We start from the raw sequence: 15702 nt of genomic DNA, 5'->3' as shown, positions 1-15702 counted from the left end.
CTGACGAAGGAAGTACCATGTACCTTGAAAAGCACCTGGAACACGAAGGGATAGCTGCTGATCTGGGTACCTTTCCGAGGACGATTCAGTCTCGGGTGACTTTGATTACCATTACGATGCACAATTGATACAGATACTGCCGGAGCTCTATTTTTCGTGCACGTAGATGCTCATTTTCAACCATTGCTTCACCAATCCCCCAATTGTAGCAGGATGGATGAGTTTGGACTGGATGAGTAGCAGGCAGAGAAGGTAAGTACAGTAAATATTGTACATGTACTCCGTACAGTCACTTGACAAAAGTGACGATTCAGTTTTGGTAGCGCTACTCCTACATATTGAAGCGACATTTTTGCCACCCCACTGTACCTAGCAGGTTTGTTGTCGTATCAAGGTCTGCTAGCGTTCCTGGCCGTTTGCGTACAGTACAGTAATTGCTGTATTATAGCAAAACTCGACATGGCAGCCCAGCAGTCAACGAATCTGCCAGCGGCGGACCAGCTAGCTGAAGCTTCTACTTGGGATATCCAGCCACCAAGCTGAGCACAACGTACCCATGTCTTTGGGCCATACATGTCCTCCATAACGAGGAGCGCAACTAGAAAAAAAGACAGGGTGGGCTTGAATAGACACCCGTCTGGTCTGCAGGTTTTGTTAAGTGGCAGGCAATTTACGGCCACATCAACTCCCAAGACTGAAATAGAAGAAAAATAAAAATAAAAGGAAACTGGCTTGGTAGAAGGCTTCAGATTCACAATTGAGATCATGCTTTCCTTGGGAAAGCGTTCAGTCTCTTCCTATCATGTATATTTTGAAAGAATCATCACGAGCCTTGGAAGGGAAAAAAAAAAGAGCGACGACTGCGGAGCTGGCGAGGAAAGAAAATGCAGACGCCCCCCCCCCCCCCCCCACCCCCCCACTCGGCTTAGTCACTGAGGCTCGGATGAGTTGACGGCACGTGCCCATTCAATATGTGCTTCCCTTCGGCATGCTCCTAGCTAGTGGTACTTTGCTCCCAAGTTCCGTCTCTCGCATTCCCCACGCAACCAATACATATTTCTCCGCCAGCTGTACATCTCGGTCAAGTACCACCTGCCAGGTCGACTCCTTCATCATCAAAGTCCGTCCCTTCTGCAAACCTTCCCACTCCACATTTGCATCCCCCGATTCTGTGTCGCAGGGAACGAACTCCCACATATCTCGAACAGCCTGCCAGAGGGCTGTAACCTTTCTCCATCGATTCACTCACAATCTCTGCCGAGTCGCCACTCGCTTGGGCTTTCGCAACCATGAACGACTTCGGCCAGATGAGCGGCCTCGACGAGGAATTCGCTGCCGTTCGCAAATTCCAAGCCGACGTGGTGCGTTCATCATCTGCTACCTTCTCGGACGCCCGTTTTGCTTTCCGCATCTAACGCGCCATGATAGGAAGCCGACCCCGACACACTTGATAACTGGGAGAACCTTATCAAGGCCTGCGAGAGTCTCGAAGGAGGCCTCAGCCGCAACTCAAACCCGCAAGCGCTTGCTTCCTGCCGCGATGCATACGAACGCCTTCTCGCGAGGTTCCCTCTCTTCTTCGGCTACTGGAAAAAGTACGCAGACACCGAGTTCAACATCGCCGGCACAGAGTCTGCCGAAATGGTGAGCAAGCACCGTCACCCCAGGCAGCGCGGCCGTCGACTGACCGATGTGGCAGGTGTACGAACGAGGCGTCGCTTGCAACCCCCATTCCGTCGACTTGTGGGCAGAGTACTGCCGGTTCAAGATGGATACCTGTCATGACCCCGACGTCGTTCGAGAGTAAGTATTGGTGGGCTGTGTTTCCTTCCCCTTAACGCAGCCACCAACGCAGCATCGCTGCGAGGCCATCACACCCGTGAACCTCGCGCATTGGGCAGTCGACGCGTGTGCTGGTGAGATATGCCCTCACAGTGCCCTCTCCATGCCTGGATTCTTCTCTCATGATGCGCATCAGGCTCTTTTTGCATACCACGCCTACTCCCTCGTATCTGCTCGTCGTCTCATCCACCTGTCCATCTGCCGCGTACCCTCTCATCGAACATGCAACGGACTCGGCTCCTGGTCGTTTGTTTTGCTGGTCCCGTTCTCGCCCTCTCTTGCTTGTACTGATCCCTTCCCTCTCCGTCTTCTTCCGTGCCCCCCCTCCCTTTCCCCGTCACCTGCTTGACATCCGCACCGCGAGGACGTTTGCTGACGCAGCCCGATAGACTCTTCGAACGGGCCGCCGCCCTGGTCGGCATTGATTACGCCGCTCACCCATTCTGGGACACGTACCTTGAGTTCGAGCAGCGCCAAGAATGCCACGCTCACGCCTTTGCGATTCTAGTCCGCATCATTCGCATCCCGATGCACCAGTACAGCCGCTACTACGAGAAGCTCCGCACCTTGGCCCACACGCTTCCGGTGGAAGACATCGTGCCGGCGGATGTGCTCGCTCGGTTTCAGGCCGAGTCGAAATCGGGCTCGGATGCGCGCCCCGAGCTCGAGGTGGAGCGCGACGTTCGTGCCAAGATTGACGCCATGTACTACGACATATTCTCCGTCACGGCCGTCGAGACCAACAAGCGTTGGACCTTTGAATCCGAGATGGGTCGTCCCTACTTCCACACCACCGAGTTGACGCACGCGCAGCTCAATGCCTGGCGCGGATACCTGGACCTCGAGGAAGCAGAGGGCGACGTGGAACGGATCAAGTTCCTGTACGAGAAGTGCAATCACATCTGCGCCTACTACGAAGAATTCTGGTTTCGCTACGCGCGGTGGATGTCTACGCAAGCCGGGAAGGAGACGGAGCTTCGACACATCTACATCCTCGCCTCCTTTTGCGTGCCCGTCAGCCGCCCCGGGATCCGCATGCAGTGGGCCTACTTTGAGGAGAGCCAGGGGAACATCGACGCCGCCCGGGACATTCACGCGGGCATCTTGGCCAAGCTCCCGGATTGCATCGAGGTCATCCTCTCGTGGGCGCACCTTGAGCGTCGTCAGAACGGCATCGAGGCTGCCATCCAAGTCCTCAAGGATCAAATCGACGCCCCGACCGTCGACCTGTACACCAAGGCCGCTCTGGTTGCCGAGTGGGCCATTCTGCTGTGGAAAGTGCAGGGGTCGGCCGAGCAGGCGCGCGCCGTGTTCCTCAAGAACTCGCAGTGGTACGGGAGCAGCCGCACGTTTTGGGAGAAATGGTTCGAGTTCGAGCTCGAGCAGCCGATGCACTCGCAGGCACAGGACGACGCCACCCAGCGAGTCAAGCACGTCTTCGAGGAGATTCGGGCCAAGAGCCGGCTGTCGCCGAGTGTGAAGCGAGATCTCGGCATCATTTTCCTCAACTTCCTGGTCCAGCGCGGAGGCAAGGATGCGATGAAGGAGTTTGCGGCAGTCGATCGAGCCATCTCCGGGTACGTCCCGCCACCGTCGGAGCTCCCGAGCTGGGCGTCAAGTTTGCTGGCTGATGCTAACCGTGACAGATCCTCGTCCGTGGCTGCGCTGTCCACCGACGGCCAGAACGGAGCCGGCGCGACGGAGCTGGACGAAGCGAGCAAGCAGAAAGCCGAGGCCAGGCTCATCTTCTTTTACGACCACGAGGCCCCGATCCCAGGGGCGCAGGGTCCGGCAGATTACAACTGACGATGGAACCGGTCGCCTGCGGAGCGGCGTGCGAGGGACGGCGCAGAGGAGGGAGAGCTTTGCTCGCCAACAACGACGTGTTCGTTTCCGACAACCAACCATCGAGCACCGGGATGGCCCCGGTGGAGTGACGCTTGGATGCGTCTCGTGCACGGCGGAGCGGCGGGAAATGTACGAGTATGTGGATGACAAAAACCGACGACGGACGAGCATGACGGGCTGGACGAGTATGGGTTGAACGGGGTCCAGATGGACCAGGTCTGAGTGGGTGGCTGATTGCGGACATGACGATGATGTACATGCCTTTGACACCATGCCGAGTGCTTGGCTGCACACGCCATGGACGGGAGGGGAAGGTTAGTACCTAGTAGCTAGATGATTGCTACTGAGCGTCGATCAATCGAAGAGGTTGTACGGAGTGCGTACGTAGCTCATAGCTCATGACTCATGTCAGTGTTTCGCACCCATTCCGCACCCATCATGTGTCCAACTACACGACTACAATCACTAGGCAAAAGTGACGATTCAATTTTGGTTACGCTACGGAGTACCACTATCAATACTGTACAAAGTGAATCGACACTTTGGCCCCGTACCTACAATTGCTGTACTTACGTCCATGCACCTAACACTGCCATGCTCGGCTTGTGCCACGCATTCGGCACAATACGAGTTTGAGAAGCAAAATTTACTCCTCAATCTACAGTAAGCTGATGCATACATCTGCATGTCGTTCTACTATCTCTCGTACTTGCCTCAGATACTGTACTTGCAGCGTACTTGCCTCAGAGACTGTACTTGTAGCCCATCTATCTCCCCGAGACTTTACTACAGCTTGCAGCACGAGAGGTCGATGGGTAGGATGGGGAGCTTGGTCGTTGGAAGTGGGACCCGTCGTTTGTGAGTGCTTACGGGTACATGTACGGAGGAGTACATGTTTTCAGTAATGCTTGCCAGTAAGTACAAGTAGGGAGTACAGTAATACAAGTACATGTACTTGTATCTTGGACTGTGTACGGAGTACAGTAATTACAGTACTCCGTGCACTGTATTAATTTCTAGAACTGCTCTCACTGTGCTGTGTGTTGTTCGAGCTGTACTACCAACTCTGTCCTGGTCTTAAGTACTGATGCTACCAGGTGGGCATTACTATTACTCCTTGTAAGTACGTGGTTGTACATGTACTCCGTACATGTACATGTACAGTGCAGTAGTTGTAAGTATACTCCGTAGTCCGAACTTACTACGCACTGTACTCTGTGTATTCACTGCACTCTGTATATGCACTGCACACTCTGTACATGTACTGTACTTCGGCGTGCTTACATGTAGGTACAGTACTCCGTAAGTACGGAGTACAGTACTTGCAAGTAAGTGCATGTACGGAGTATAGTACTTCCTGCATGTACAGAGTACGGAGTGATACAAGTTAAGTACAGTACTTACAGTACTTCATACTGTATGCTGGCAGCGTCGGTCATAGCTCGGAGCTGGCCGCTGCAGTCCCCACAAGGGCCAAGGATGGCTCAGGTCCGCGGGTCTCCGACGAGCCAGTCATACGTTTCCAATTTCAACGAACCCCGATGGATCCCCTGGTGGTGATACGCGAGTTCCTTCACTCCCTCGGTTCGCCGTCGTGTTTACCTGTTCTGTCCAGCACTCATTCTCGTACCTTGCTTGGGTGAAGCCTATTTCGTCCGTTGCTCTCCGGTTGCCTTGCCTTCTTGTCTTCCTGCCTTTGTCCACATTCTCTCGGACAAGGTTATATCTTGAATTTGCCCTCGCTCCATCCTTCCCGAGGACTTCTCTTCCATCCTTCCTTGCCTTTACCGAATAGCCCACGTCGCCGTTGGCTCCAAGTACAGTAGGCCGCTCGAACCCCCCAAACCCAGACCCTGCTCCAGCACAGGCGCCCGCTGCTCTCGGTGCTCGGTGCTGACTTGTTCGCCAGATGGCCTCCGCAGCTCGTCTTGTTTCTCGTGCGGCGACCCGGGCGACGGCTCGCAGCGCCTTCTCCGTCGCTCCTCGTCAGGGCTTCCGCCAGCAGGGCCGTCGCTGGTACTCGTCCGAGCCTGCGCAGAAGTCATCGTCGACCTGGCTGTACTTGACCGGCATCGCCGCCGCCGGTGGTCTCGGATACTGGTACTACACCGTCAACGGCGCCCCGTCCGCCGCGTCGTCCAAGCTCGTCAACCCCACCAAGGAGGACTACCAAAAGGTGTACGACGAGATCGCCGGCCGGCTCGAGGAGAAGGATGACTATGACGACGGGAGCTTCGGCCCCGTCCTGCTGCGCCTGGCCTGGCACGCCTCGGGCACCTTCGACAAGGCCACGGGTACCGGCGGCAGCAACGGCGCCACCATGCGCTTCTCTCCCGAGGCCGACCACGGCGCCAACGCCGGCCTCGCCGCCGCCCGTCAGTTTCTCGAGCCTGTGAAGGGTGAGTTCCTCTCGGCCGGACGAAGCGTCGAGCACCACAATCGCTGACCGACGACGCAGCCAAGTTCCCCTGGATCACCTACTCCGACCTTTGGATCCTCGCCGGCGTCACCGCCATCCAGGAGATGCAGGGCCCCATCGTGCCCTACCGCCCCGGCCGTTCTGACAGAGACGTGACCGCCTGCACACCCGATGGTCGCCTGCCCGACGCCACCCAGGGCGGCGATCACCTGCGCAACATTTTCTACCGCATGGGCTTCAACGACCAGGAGATCGTCGCCCTGTCTGGCGCCCACGCCCTCGGCCGCTGCCACACCGACCGATCTGGCTTTGATGGCCCCTGGACCTTCTCTCCGACCATCCTGACCAACGACTACTACCGGCTGCTCGTCGAGGAGAAGTGGCAGTGGAAGAAGTGGACCGGTCCCAAGCAGGTGAGCTTGGCCCGATGTTTGGCCGCCCGAGCGAGCTTGTGTCGTGCTAATCTCCCCCCAGTACGAGGACAAGAAGACCAAGACGCTCATGATGCTGCCCACCGACATGGTGCTTGTCCAGGACAAGAAGTTCAAGCCCTTCACCGAAAAGTACGCCAAGGACAACGAGGCCTTCTTCAACGACTTTTCTGCCGTCGTCACCAAACTGTTTGAGCTTGGTGTCCCTTTTGCCGAGGGCACCGAGAAGCAGCGATGGTCCCTCAAGCCCACGTGGGACGAGTCTCCATAGCTTCCAGCCTACGATGATTTGCCGCAAGTTCAGCATCAATACCAGTGGAGCGAGACAAGTCGACTTGGGCCAATAAAATCTTTCGAACCGCCATTCAAGCCCTCCCTTGCGCGGGCCTATGTTCTAGAGAACTAGTTTTGGATTGCTGCCGGAAGAAGTGATGTTTTGATCAGTGATAAAGCTTGGCATGGCTAGATGAATGTAGAATAACCTCTCACGCTCACTGCTTGTCTTGCCTGAAGTTCATTGTGAATACGCGGCCTGTTTTGATAGTGTAATCCTCGTCTTGATGGTAGGCGAACACATCCGCATCCACCCATAGCACGCGCTTTGTTAGGGAGGGGAGTTAATTCAAGTCGTGACGCATCGAGGCATACGGCTGACAGTGGCGGTATTAACGTTCCGTACGTCGTACCGAAGCCATGTATCGAAGGAGCCAGTTGGATTGGAATGGCGAGCGGCCCGATGTGGCCTTCTTTTTGGCCGAACTAGCATATTTCTCTCCTCGCGTGCGATGACGATTTCTGTTTGCAGTTAACTAAGCTGAACCCAATGGCATTCATGGTACTCCAGAAAATTTGGCTAGTGTCTCGTTTTCACCACTACGGGAGCATCATGGGAACCACACTATACTTGTAAGGCATAGTAATTAGAAAGTAGGAGTAATGCCGGTAAAGCTAGCCCTGCAATGACGGTGAAACTGATTCGCTATGAGGCAGATCTTGATAGCGGATCTTTACCGTCACTACCTAAATGAGTGCCTCCCTCATCCACTCTTCGTCGCTCTTCCAGGTCCATTCTCTAATTTGGCCAATAGCATTCTCCATCTCTAATACCTCTGCATCTGTAAGTAGTTCGTGTGTATTTGAGTAGTCTATATAATCCCCTTCATAGCTCATATCGAATAGTCCGTACGCAATAAGCCCTGCTAGATCACGAAACAATGCATAGCGGAGCTTACTTTTATAACTCTCATGCGTCACTATGCGCAAGAGCGAAGTACACGTAGTATGAAGGGGTATTGTCCAGACTGCGCATGGTAGATTGCTTTCGGAAGATGCAAGAGGTATCATATCACTGCAAGAAATTCCAGCCCATGAAAGGGGCAAAAATCCAAGCCGCGGTACTACAGGACTCCATTGCATGTCTTCAGGATTCTCGAGACGATAGCGGATACAGCAATCAGCAAACTCGGATGGGTACCCGTATGCTAACTGCTGCTGACTGACAGGTTCAAAGCCTAGTTGAGGGGCGATATTGCGGACATTAGATAGCTGTTGGTCGTCGATTAAAAAGAACAGGCCCTGACAATTATTATTAGACGACAAATCTAACAGGCAGGTAATGGAGATGGATTGGAACAAACGCCTGTAAAACCAAGAGGATATCCTAAACGTGCCCATAGCATTTGTTCCCACTCAATAAGATGAATATCGGCGGCCCCCAAGGCATTTAACAGGGCCTTGCCTTCAGGAGATAATAGATCCATAGTTATGGTGGGTTGTGTGAAGGTGGAAGAAGAATGACAACGACTCGGCAAACTGGATCCAGAGTGCATGTATAATATATACTTGTACTGAGTCCTACTGCTACAGGAGGGCTTACTAATGACATGACTTATCTCATGATCCTTTCGCGGTCACGATTCTCAAGCACCAAGCAAATCCTCTGTGCTTTTTCTTCCTTTCCAGTCCTTTCCCAGAATTTCACCATCTTCTGCACAGCTGTATATAACCTGTCCATATCGGGTGACTGGTAGCCGACAAAGTCTATCTTTTCGTCATGTTCAACCAGCCATTCGATAAGGAATTCGATGTCGCTTTCATCGGACAAGAACTTGAGCCTGGATTTTGGTCGCGTGCTCTCAATCAGCCAGGAGCAGCGTTTGATCTTTGTCAGGATGAGAATTCTCGGGTGCAAAACCGGGACCAATCCTATGGGACACTAAGCATAATCCCAGCGTAAGAATAGGTGGAGGAAGATAGCTACCATTACCGGGCCGAAGTATGTTGAGCTGCGTAGGAAGCCCGAGTGATCCGATCGGAAGTCGTTCAATAAGAACACGGGACTGTTGACCCTCGGATGGTGTAAAGTAGAGCTTGAGGCATTCCTTCGAGAAGCGGGCATCGCCCTCGATGAGGTAGTCGGAAACAAGGTCCAGTTCTTCAGCATTCTTTACGTCGATGACTACATCAAGGTCTGATGTCTGACGTTCGTGGCCAAGGAGTAGGACAGCAACCCCACCAATTACAGCATGATGGATATTTCGTCGGCTTAGAATGGTCGACATAGCCTCGGCGGCCTGTCGCAAGGAGTTATTGGCTGAGGGAACAATTGCGTCCATATTGTGCAAAATTGAAAAGCGTAAGGGTGAAAAGGTTGGGTGGAAGAGGATTGCCGGATGAGAAAACGTTAATCAACGCAGCAGGTACATATCTGAACCTATGGTTAGTGTCGATGACTTGACAGCTGTCGGCAGTTGCTCCATTGCAGCTTCCTGCAGTTCACGTTGACAGCATTCACAATTTCGCGACGCAGGTAGTTGTCTATCTCGAAACCTCACACCGAAGCCATATATTGAAGAAGCCAATACATGGAACAGGAAGATGGGCCTCATCACAATACGAGTGAAGTCTACCCGTTCGTTGCGTTCAACAGGCCATTCGATAAGGAATTCGATATCGCTCTAATCGGACGTAAATTTAAGCTTCGACTTAAGTCGAATGCCATGAATAAATATAAGTAGTAGTTGCTCTTTGTTAGGATAAGAACTCTTGGGTGCAAAACTGGGACTGTTCTCATAATAGAATATCAATTTAATTGCATTCCAGAAAGGATGCAGTCTCGCTTACACTGCTACTGGACCAACTTGAGTACCTCAAAATGAGATATAGCAATTAATTAGAAATTAGCATGATTACTACCGGTAAATCTAGCCCGATAATAACGGCGAAACCGATGCGCTATGAGGCAGTTCTTCATAGCAGATCTTTCCCGTTACAGCTTGAATGAGTGCCTCCCTCATCCACTCTTCATCGCTCCTCCATGCCCATTTTCTGATTTGTCCAACTGCCTGCTCCATCTCCAATACCTCTGCATCTGTAAGTGGTTCGTGTGCATTTGAGAGGTCCATATAATCCCCTTCATAGCTCATGTCGAATAGTCCGTAGGCAATAATACCTTGCAGATCACGAAATAAACGATAGCGGAGCTTGCTTTGGTAACTCTCGTGCGTTATTATGCGCAAGAGAGCCGCGCACGCAATAGGAAGGGTTACTGTCCAGAGGGTGCATGGTAGTTCACTATCCGAAGGTGCAACTACCATATCACTGCGAGAAATACCAGCCCATGAGAGTGGCAAGAGGACAAGACGCGGGCGTAGAGGACTCCATCGTATGTCGCTGGGCTTATCAAGACAATAGCGAACACAACAATCAGAAAACTCGGATGGGTACGCTCGTGCCAGCTGATCCTGGTTGACGGGTTCAAGACCTAGCCCTGTGGCGATACTGCACGCTTTCGGTAGCTGATCGTCGTCGACAAGGAAGAACAGGCCCTGACAATGCCATTAGCCCGCAAGTCCAGCACGCATTCGAGACGGGTCGGAACAAACGCCTGAGAAGACCAGAGGGTATCCTAGGCGTGCATATAGCCTTTGTTCCCACTCTAAAAGACGAATATCAGCAGCCTGAAAGGCATTTAAAAGCTCGATGGCTCTAGGAGATAGTGCGTTCATGGTTAGGTGAGTTGTGTGGAGGTGGAAGCCGAATGACGATGGCAAATGCTGGTGGGGGGGATTTTATGCTGGAGCGAAATAGCAGGGACGTCCACACTTTTCCCTCCGTATTTAGCACGAGGATTCGCACACCGTACTGTAAGTACTTTTGCACCTAGGTAGGTGTACACAAGTACAACGTACTACCACATGTAGTTGTACATGTAAGTTTGGAGTAGCATGTACTCCGTACTTGTTCTCACTGTTCTGTATGTGCTTGCAAATGTACGGATTTACATGTAGGTGTACTTCTACTGTACTTGTGCAAGTATTACTTTACTTACACCTCCTTTACAACATATAGAGCAACAGTATTACCATCAGACCCACTGGCAGGTCGAGTGTGTAAACTGTGCAAGATACTTACTGCGGAGTACTGATACAAGTACTTCCTCCGTGCGATCGTACAGTACGGAGTACAGTACATTTGTAGTACTCCGTCGTTGTACAGTACATTGCTCTCTTAGTGGTACTCTGCAGAAGTACAACTACACCTCCTCCTGTACTCCGTAAGTACAGTCACTAGACAAAAGTGACGATTCAATTTTGGTAGCGCTACGTCGCTGCCACTGCAGTAATACAATCACAGAAAGTACAGTGCTTACGAGGTTCTGGGCACGCATGTACGGTGGGGTGGCAAAAATATCGATTCAATTTGTAGCAGTAGTGCAACCAAAATTGAATCGTCACTTTTGTCTTGTGACTGACTGTACACAGTATCCAATTCGAAGTACAGTACTCCGTACTTGCACCGTACACATCCAAGCACACTTCCGAGCACATTCCAGGTACACTTCCACGTGCTCATGCTAAGGGCAATACTTTAGCATTTACATGCCCCCTTACTTCCTTGCAAGTACAGGTACAAATGTGCTGCACATCTTCCCAGCTCTCGTCCTTGGTTGCGTACGCGCAATCGTGCATGCAAGATGGGGCATTCGGTTCGTTACGTTGGCAGCGTTGAACAGAAAACAGCACCCGTACAATGTAGGTACAGTAGGTACAGAGTCCAGTAAGTAAAGTACTAACTACTGTACGTGCATTATTTGCACAAGTAAAGAGGCACATTGTTCCGCAGATAGACGAGTATTAATATTAATACTTTACAACTATTGATATTGCTTGTGCACTGTAGGCACCCACGAACGACGGATTCCATTTCCGACGGCCATGCTCCCCACCAAACCCATGACCTCTCATGCCGCCGTAAAGTGTATGTGAGATTGATGGATCGTGAGGCGAGTACGAAATGGTAGACTTACACGCTCATGTATGCATGAAGTCTAGATTTGTGTGGGTAATTTTTCTTCTCAAACCCGTACCGTGCCGAATGCGTACCACGACTTGAGCTAGGGCATGAGTGCTATGCTGTCCTTTGTACTCAGGACCAGATCTAGCACATTTTGCATACAAGAGACTACGACAAGCACTCCATCAGCAAAAAAAAAAGTGTATGGTTAAATAGCAATGCTCCTTTGAGAGTTAGCACGGCAACTATTACTTGTCGGTAGCATTGTGCTTAGCTCAGGCAGTTCGTGCTATACTTAGTCTCGCCTAGGCTCCCGAAATTGCTATATTACTACAACAAGGCATAGCAAGCACAGCTCCACATTATTAATTATAGCCGCACTTCGCCGTAATTCCCCCACAGTCCATCCACGTTTACCTCCACTCCGTATCAACCAACCGTTAGCGGGCGGAGCATGTCCTCCCCCGTACCAGATAATGCAAGGCAATGTGGAGGGCCCTGATCAATGCTGGCCGGTTCCCCTCCCCTAGACAGGCATTCATTTTCGCCGTCGAGTTACGTATGCATGGGACCCTCACAATCCTTTCCATCGACCGTCTCATACTGACCACGACATGTCAAATATCGGGGGCAGAATGGTAGCAAGGAAAAGACGGACTGGCAGTGATAGTGTCCGACCCCTACCCCGGCCCTTGAAGCAAAAGCCGCCAGCCACCGCGGCCAGATGATCGACAATGCGTCCACCGCCGTGTTCTTCTCTCAAGTCTAGCCCCTCGACGACCGCTGACACAACAACGCTCCATTTCCACTTACCTGGGTCAGGCACTCTTGTGGCGCGATGGAATTATTCCTTCCCTTCACAGTACCGAAACGCATGCTATCTATACCTATCCGTGTGCAGTATTTCTACAGTGTGGCCATATTCCGTTCGGCAACGCTGTTCCATATTCGGGCCTAGGTCCAGTTTGTCGCCGTCTTCGAGGCCGCTGTTGTCACCATTGGCTGTTGTCGCCTTCATGAACGGGTAGAGTACTTCCAATATGCTGCCTTGCATTTCTCGTCCAGAGAAGGAGCCGGGGGAAGCCATGTTGTGCATATGTGGTTGTATCGGATACTTTAATTTCCATCAGATCAGCAGACGTAGGACGTAAATTCCAAGTCAATGATACTTGGCTTGCTAAATCCAGATGGATGATTGACGGGATATACACCGCACGGGCTACGGTACCCTCTGCTCTCTTGTTGTACATGTCGTTCAATCGACACGTACGTATTTGGTTTCTTCTGAAGGTTACGACGACGTTCTGTCTGGGTTTGCTCTCAGCGGCAATCAAAAAGCATAAACGTGTTCATTCATTTGAATTAGAGGCAACTAACCGCCGTCTGCATGGACTCGACGACGTTCTCTTACGTTCACTTGTTTCAGGCTCATGCTTCATCTTACTCTGGCATGGACATACCAACCCATATTGCCAATGGTCTGTATGTAGCTACCAGTGACGGATTCATTAGTACATGTACTCCATGTAATCCACCTGGGTGCAACAGCGACAAATCCTACCTCGGACATCCACCGTACTTTATGACAATGGAGCGACCGTTACGATACCCCAAAACCCACTCAAGCCTCTGATATAGCAAAAGTAATACACTTCGTTCCAGTCGTAGCTTCCTTTGGGGGAGCTACGACTGGAACGAATTGGTACAGAAACTGTAGTGGGCACAGTACCTGTAGTTAGTAAGTGCAAGTACCTACAATATACTCCGTGCACCTCTTCTTACCACTAGTAGGAAAACTAGCTAATCATGACAATGCCTTACTTAAGTAGTTTTCTCTAGTGTCAGAAACCAGGAAGGTATGCACAAGAGGTAGAGTGATAACAGCTTGTATCTAGCAGCCTGGGTACGAGCTGGATGAGGCGAGGGCTGTGCTCCAGGGTAAGACCTCGATTGTCGACTGAGAGCCTGGACTGCAAGTGTGCTAGGCATGTTCAGTACAGAACGATTATCAACGGAGTCAATGTTAGGTACTGTAGGTGTAGTCAATTGACTAAGCAGGCGTTTATTCACTCTACAAGTTTTCCCTGCTGCCCAACGGCGGCGCACTTCGGCAACATGCAACGCGTAATAATACTCGCCTTCCTGAATCATGCGCAATGAACAAGTAGAAGATTGACCATTGCTTTAGCCCTTTTTGGGACGGCCCGTCAATAATACAGATGTACGGAGAAAGTAGGTATTATTACTGTATTGACTTCAGCCTTCTAAGTACATGTACACATCTACTTAAAGGCGGGCACGTGCAATGACACGTGACGCTGACTCACTGTACCACTAGTTGGTTTCTGATGATAGGAGATTTCCAAGAGATTTCCTCAGATTTCCTAACGATTTCTTAGCTAATTTCCCAGTGACACCCTCACTTCTTGACATTCTCTATTCTTCAGTATTCCTCAGTATTCTCCTAAAAGTATTTAAATTAATGAAAATATTGCGAGAAATATGTATAAATAAAACTATGAGAAAAAAAATGCACAAATGGAATGTTATTTGAGTCATGTATTTGTACTTCTGTTTATACAACAAGTACTTCTTGAATCGATTTGAGTGCGCAAGGCTTGTTTTTTTTTGGGCGGAGCAGGCCGATGGCCAGATTGGTCGATTTCTGTGTCGGGCTATCTCCAGCAAATCACGAGCTTACCAGCTTACCAGCTTTCCAGCTTACCAACCTCCAGCGTCGCCCTCGCCACCTTGCATTCTCCCAGCTCCATCACACGTGTCGAACCCGACTGCATATTGCGCTCGGGTATTTTACGACCCCTCGACGCGCCATCTCCTTGCTTCTGTCGCGACCGATCGCTCCTCACCCGGCGTCGAGTTTGGAGCTCGTCCGTGAGCGCAACGACAGGGCCTTCTCAGCCTTGCAACCCGAAGAACGCGCACAATATTCCATCCTGCGACAGTAGAACGACGATATGATGTCCGGAGAAGCATGGCTCTTCCTTTTGGCGGTGTTGATTAATGCCGTCAATCTTTTCCTCCAGGTCTTTTTTACCATCATGTACAGCGACTTGGAATGGTACGTCTCCATGCTTGCCAAGTTCCCGAAGCTCACAAGAGTGCTCTGTTGAACCGTGCTCGATCCTTTCGCCGATCGCCTCGCTTCTCAATCTGACTCGCGCTTCGCAGTGACTACATCAATCCTATCGAGCTCTGCAACCGACTGAATGCATATATCCTTCCCGAAGCTGCTGTGCACGGCTTCCTCACCTTTCTCTTCCTCATCAATGGTTACTGGATGGCTCTCATCCTCAACTTGCCGCTTCTCGCCTGGAATGCCAAGAAGTACGCATCCTTGTTCTTCCTTTGCCATGAGGGCTCCCCGTTGACGACGCATATCACAGGATCGTCGACAACACGCACCTGTTGGACGCCACAGAAATCTTCCGAAAACTGAATGTCCATAAGAAGGTCAGTTTGTGTCGAATCCCATGCCGCCTGAAGCTTGGTTTCTGACAACAACGCAGGAATCTTTTGCGAAACTTGCATTCCACCTGATCATGTTTTTCTTCTATCTCTACAGCATGATCGTGGCCCTCATTCGCGACGAATCGTCCTAGTCCTCGCCTTGTCTGCCTGCACGACAACAACAACTCCGGCATCTCACTCACAGGGCATCTTCGTTTGGTGTGCGCTTTGAGTTTAGGTGGCCTAGCTTTGCTCCTCAAGCTTTGCTAGCCAAGGAAAGATGCGAACGCGTGTGAAGGCTCAGACAGAAGGCGATGGAGGTCCTGACCCGGCACAGTACCACTACGGCAATGCTGCATGCTACAGTTCTTTCTCGCATAGTTTTTCGAGTTCGACGTA

General features: G+C 51.4%; 4 protein-coding genes across 4 annotated transcripts; 3 read left to right on the top strand and 1 right to left on the bottom strand.

The window, feature by feature from the left end:
• Positions 1–1289: 1289 nt before the first annotated feature.
• Positions 1290–3648, top strand: DCS_07353 (mRNA splicing protein; the record flags this gene model as incomplete). The annotated part of the gene is made up of 5 exons (XM_040804638.1): positions 1290–1361; positions 1429–1644; positions 1700–1803; positions 2232–3419; positions 3489–3648. The coding sequence occupies 5 exons, from the start codon at positions 1290–1292 to the stop codon at positions 3646–3648; spliced, it is 1740 nt and encodes a 579-aa protein (XP_040654742.1).
• A 1951-nt stretch (positions 3649–5599) lies between these two features.
• On the top strand, positions 5600–6811 carry DCS_07352 (cytochrome c peroxidase; the record flags this gene model as incomplete). The annotated part of the gene is made up of 3 exons (XM_040804637.1): positions 5600–6089; positions 6149–6522; positions 6584–6811. 3 exons carry the CDS (start codon positions 5600–5602, stop codon positions 6809–6811), a joined length of 1092 nt encoding a protein of 363 aa, XP_040654741.1.
• Positions 6812–8428: 1617 nt separating this feature from the next.
• Positions 8429–9155, bottom strand: DCS_07351 (uncharacterized protein; the record flags this gene model as incomplete). The annotated part of the gene is made up of 2 exons (XM_040804636.1): positions 8429–8745; positions 8807–9155. 2 exons carry the CDS (start codon positions 9153–9155, stop codon positions 8429–8431), a joined length of 666 nt encoding a protein of 221 aa, XP_040654740.1.
• A 5739-nt stretch (positions 9156–14894) lies between these two features.
• DCS_07350 (uncharacterized protein) lies at positions 14895–15455 on the top strand (the record flags this gene model as incomplete). Its single annotated transcript, XM_040804635.1, has 4 exons — positions 14895–14914; positions 15025–15180; positions 15240–15306; positions 15363–15455. The coding sequence occupies 4 exons, from the start codon at positions 14895–14897 to the stop codon at positions 15453–15455; spliced, it is 336 nt and encodes a 111-aa protein (XP_040654739.1).
• Between the last annotated feature and the right edge of the window lie 247 nt (positions 15456–15702).

This window comes from Drechmeria coniospora, chromosome 03 (assembly GCF_001625195.1).
Source record: "Drechmeria coniospora strain ARSEF 6962 chromosome 03, whole genome shotgun sequence".
NCBI lineage: Eukaryota > Fungi > Ascomycota > Sordariomycetes > Hypocreales > Ophiocordycipitaceae > Drechmeria > Drechmeria coniospora.
This window is presented reverse-complemented; position numbering and strand designations above follow the sequence as displayed.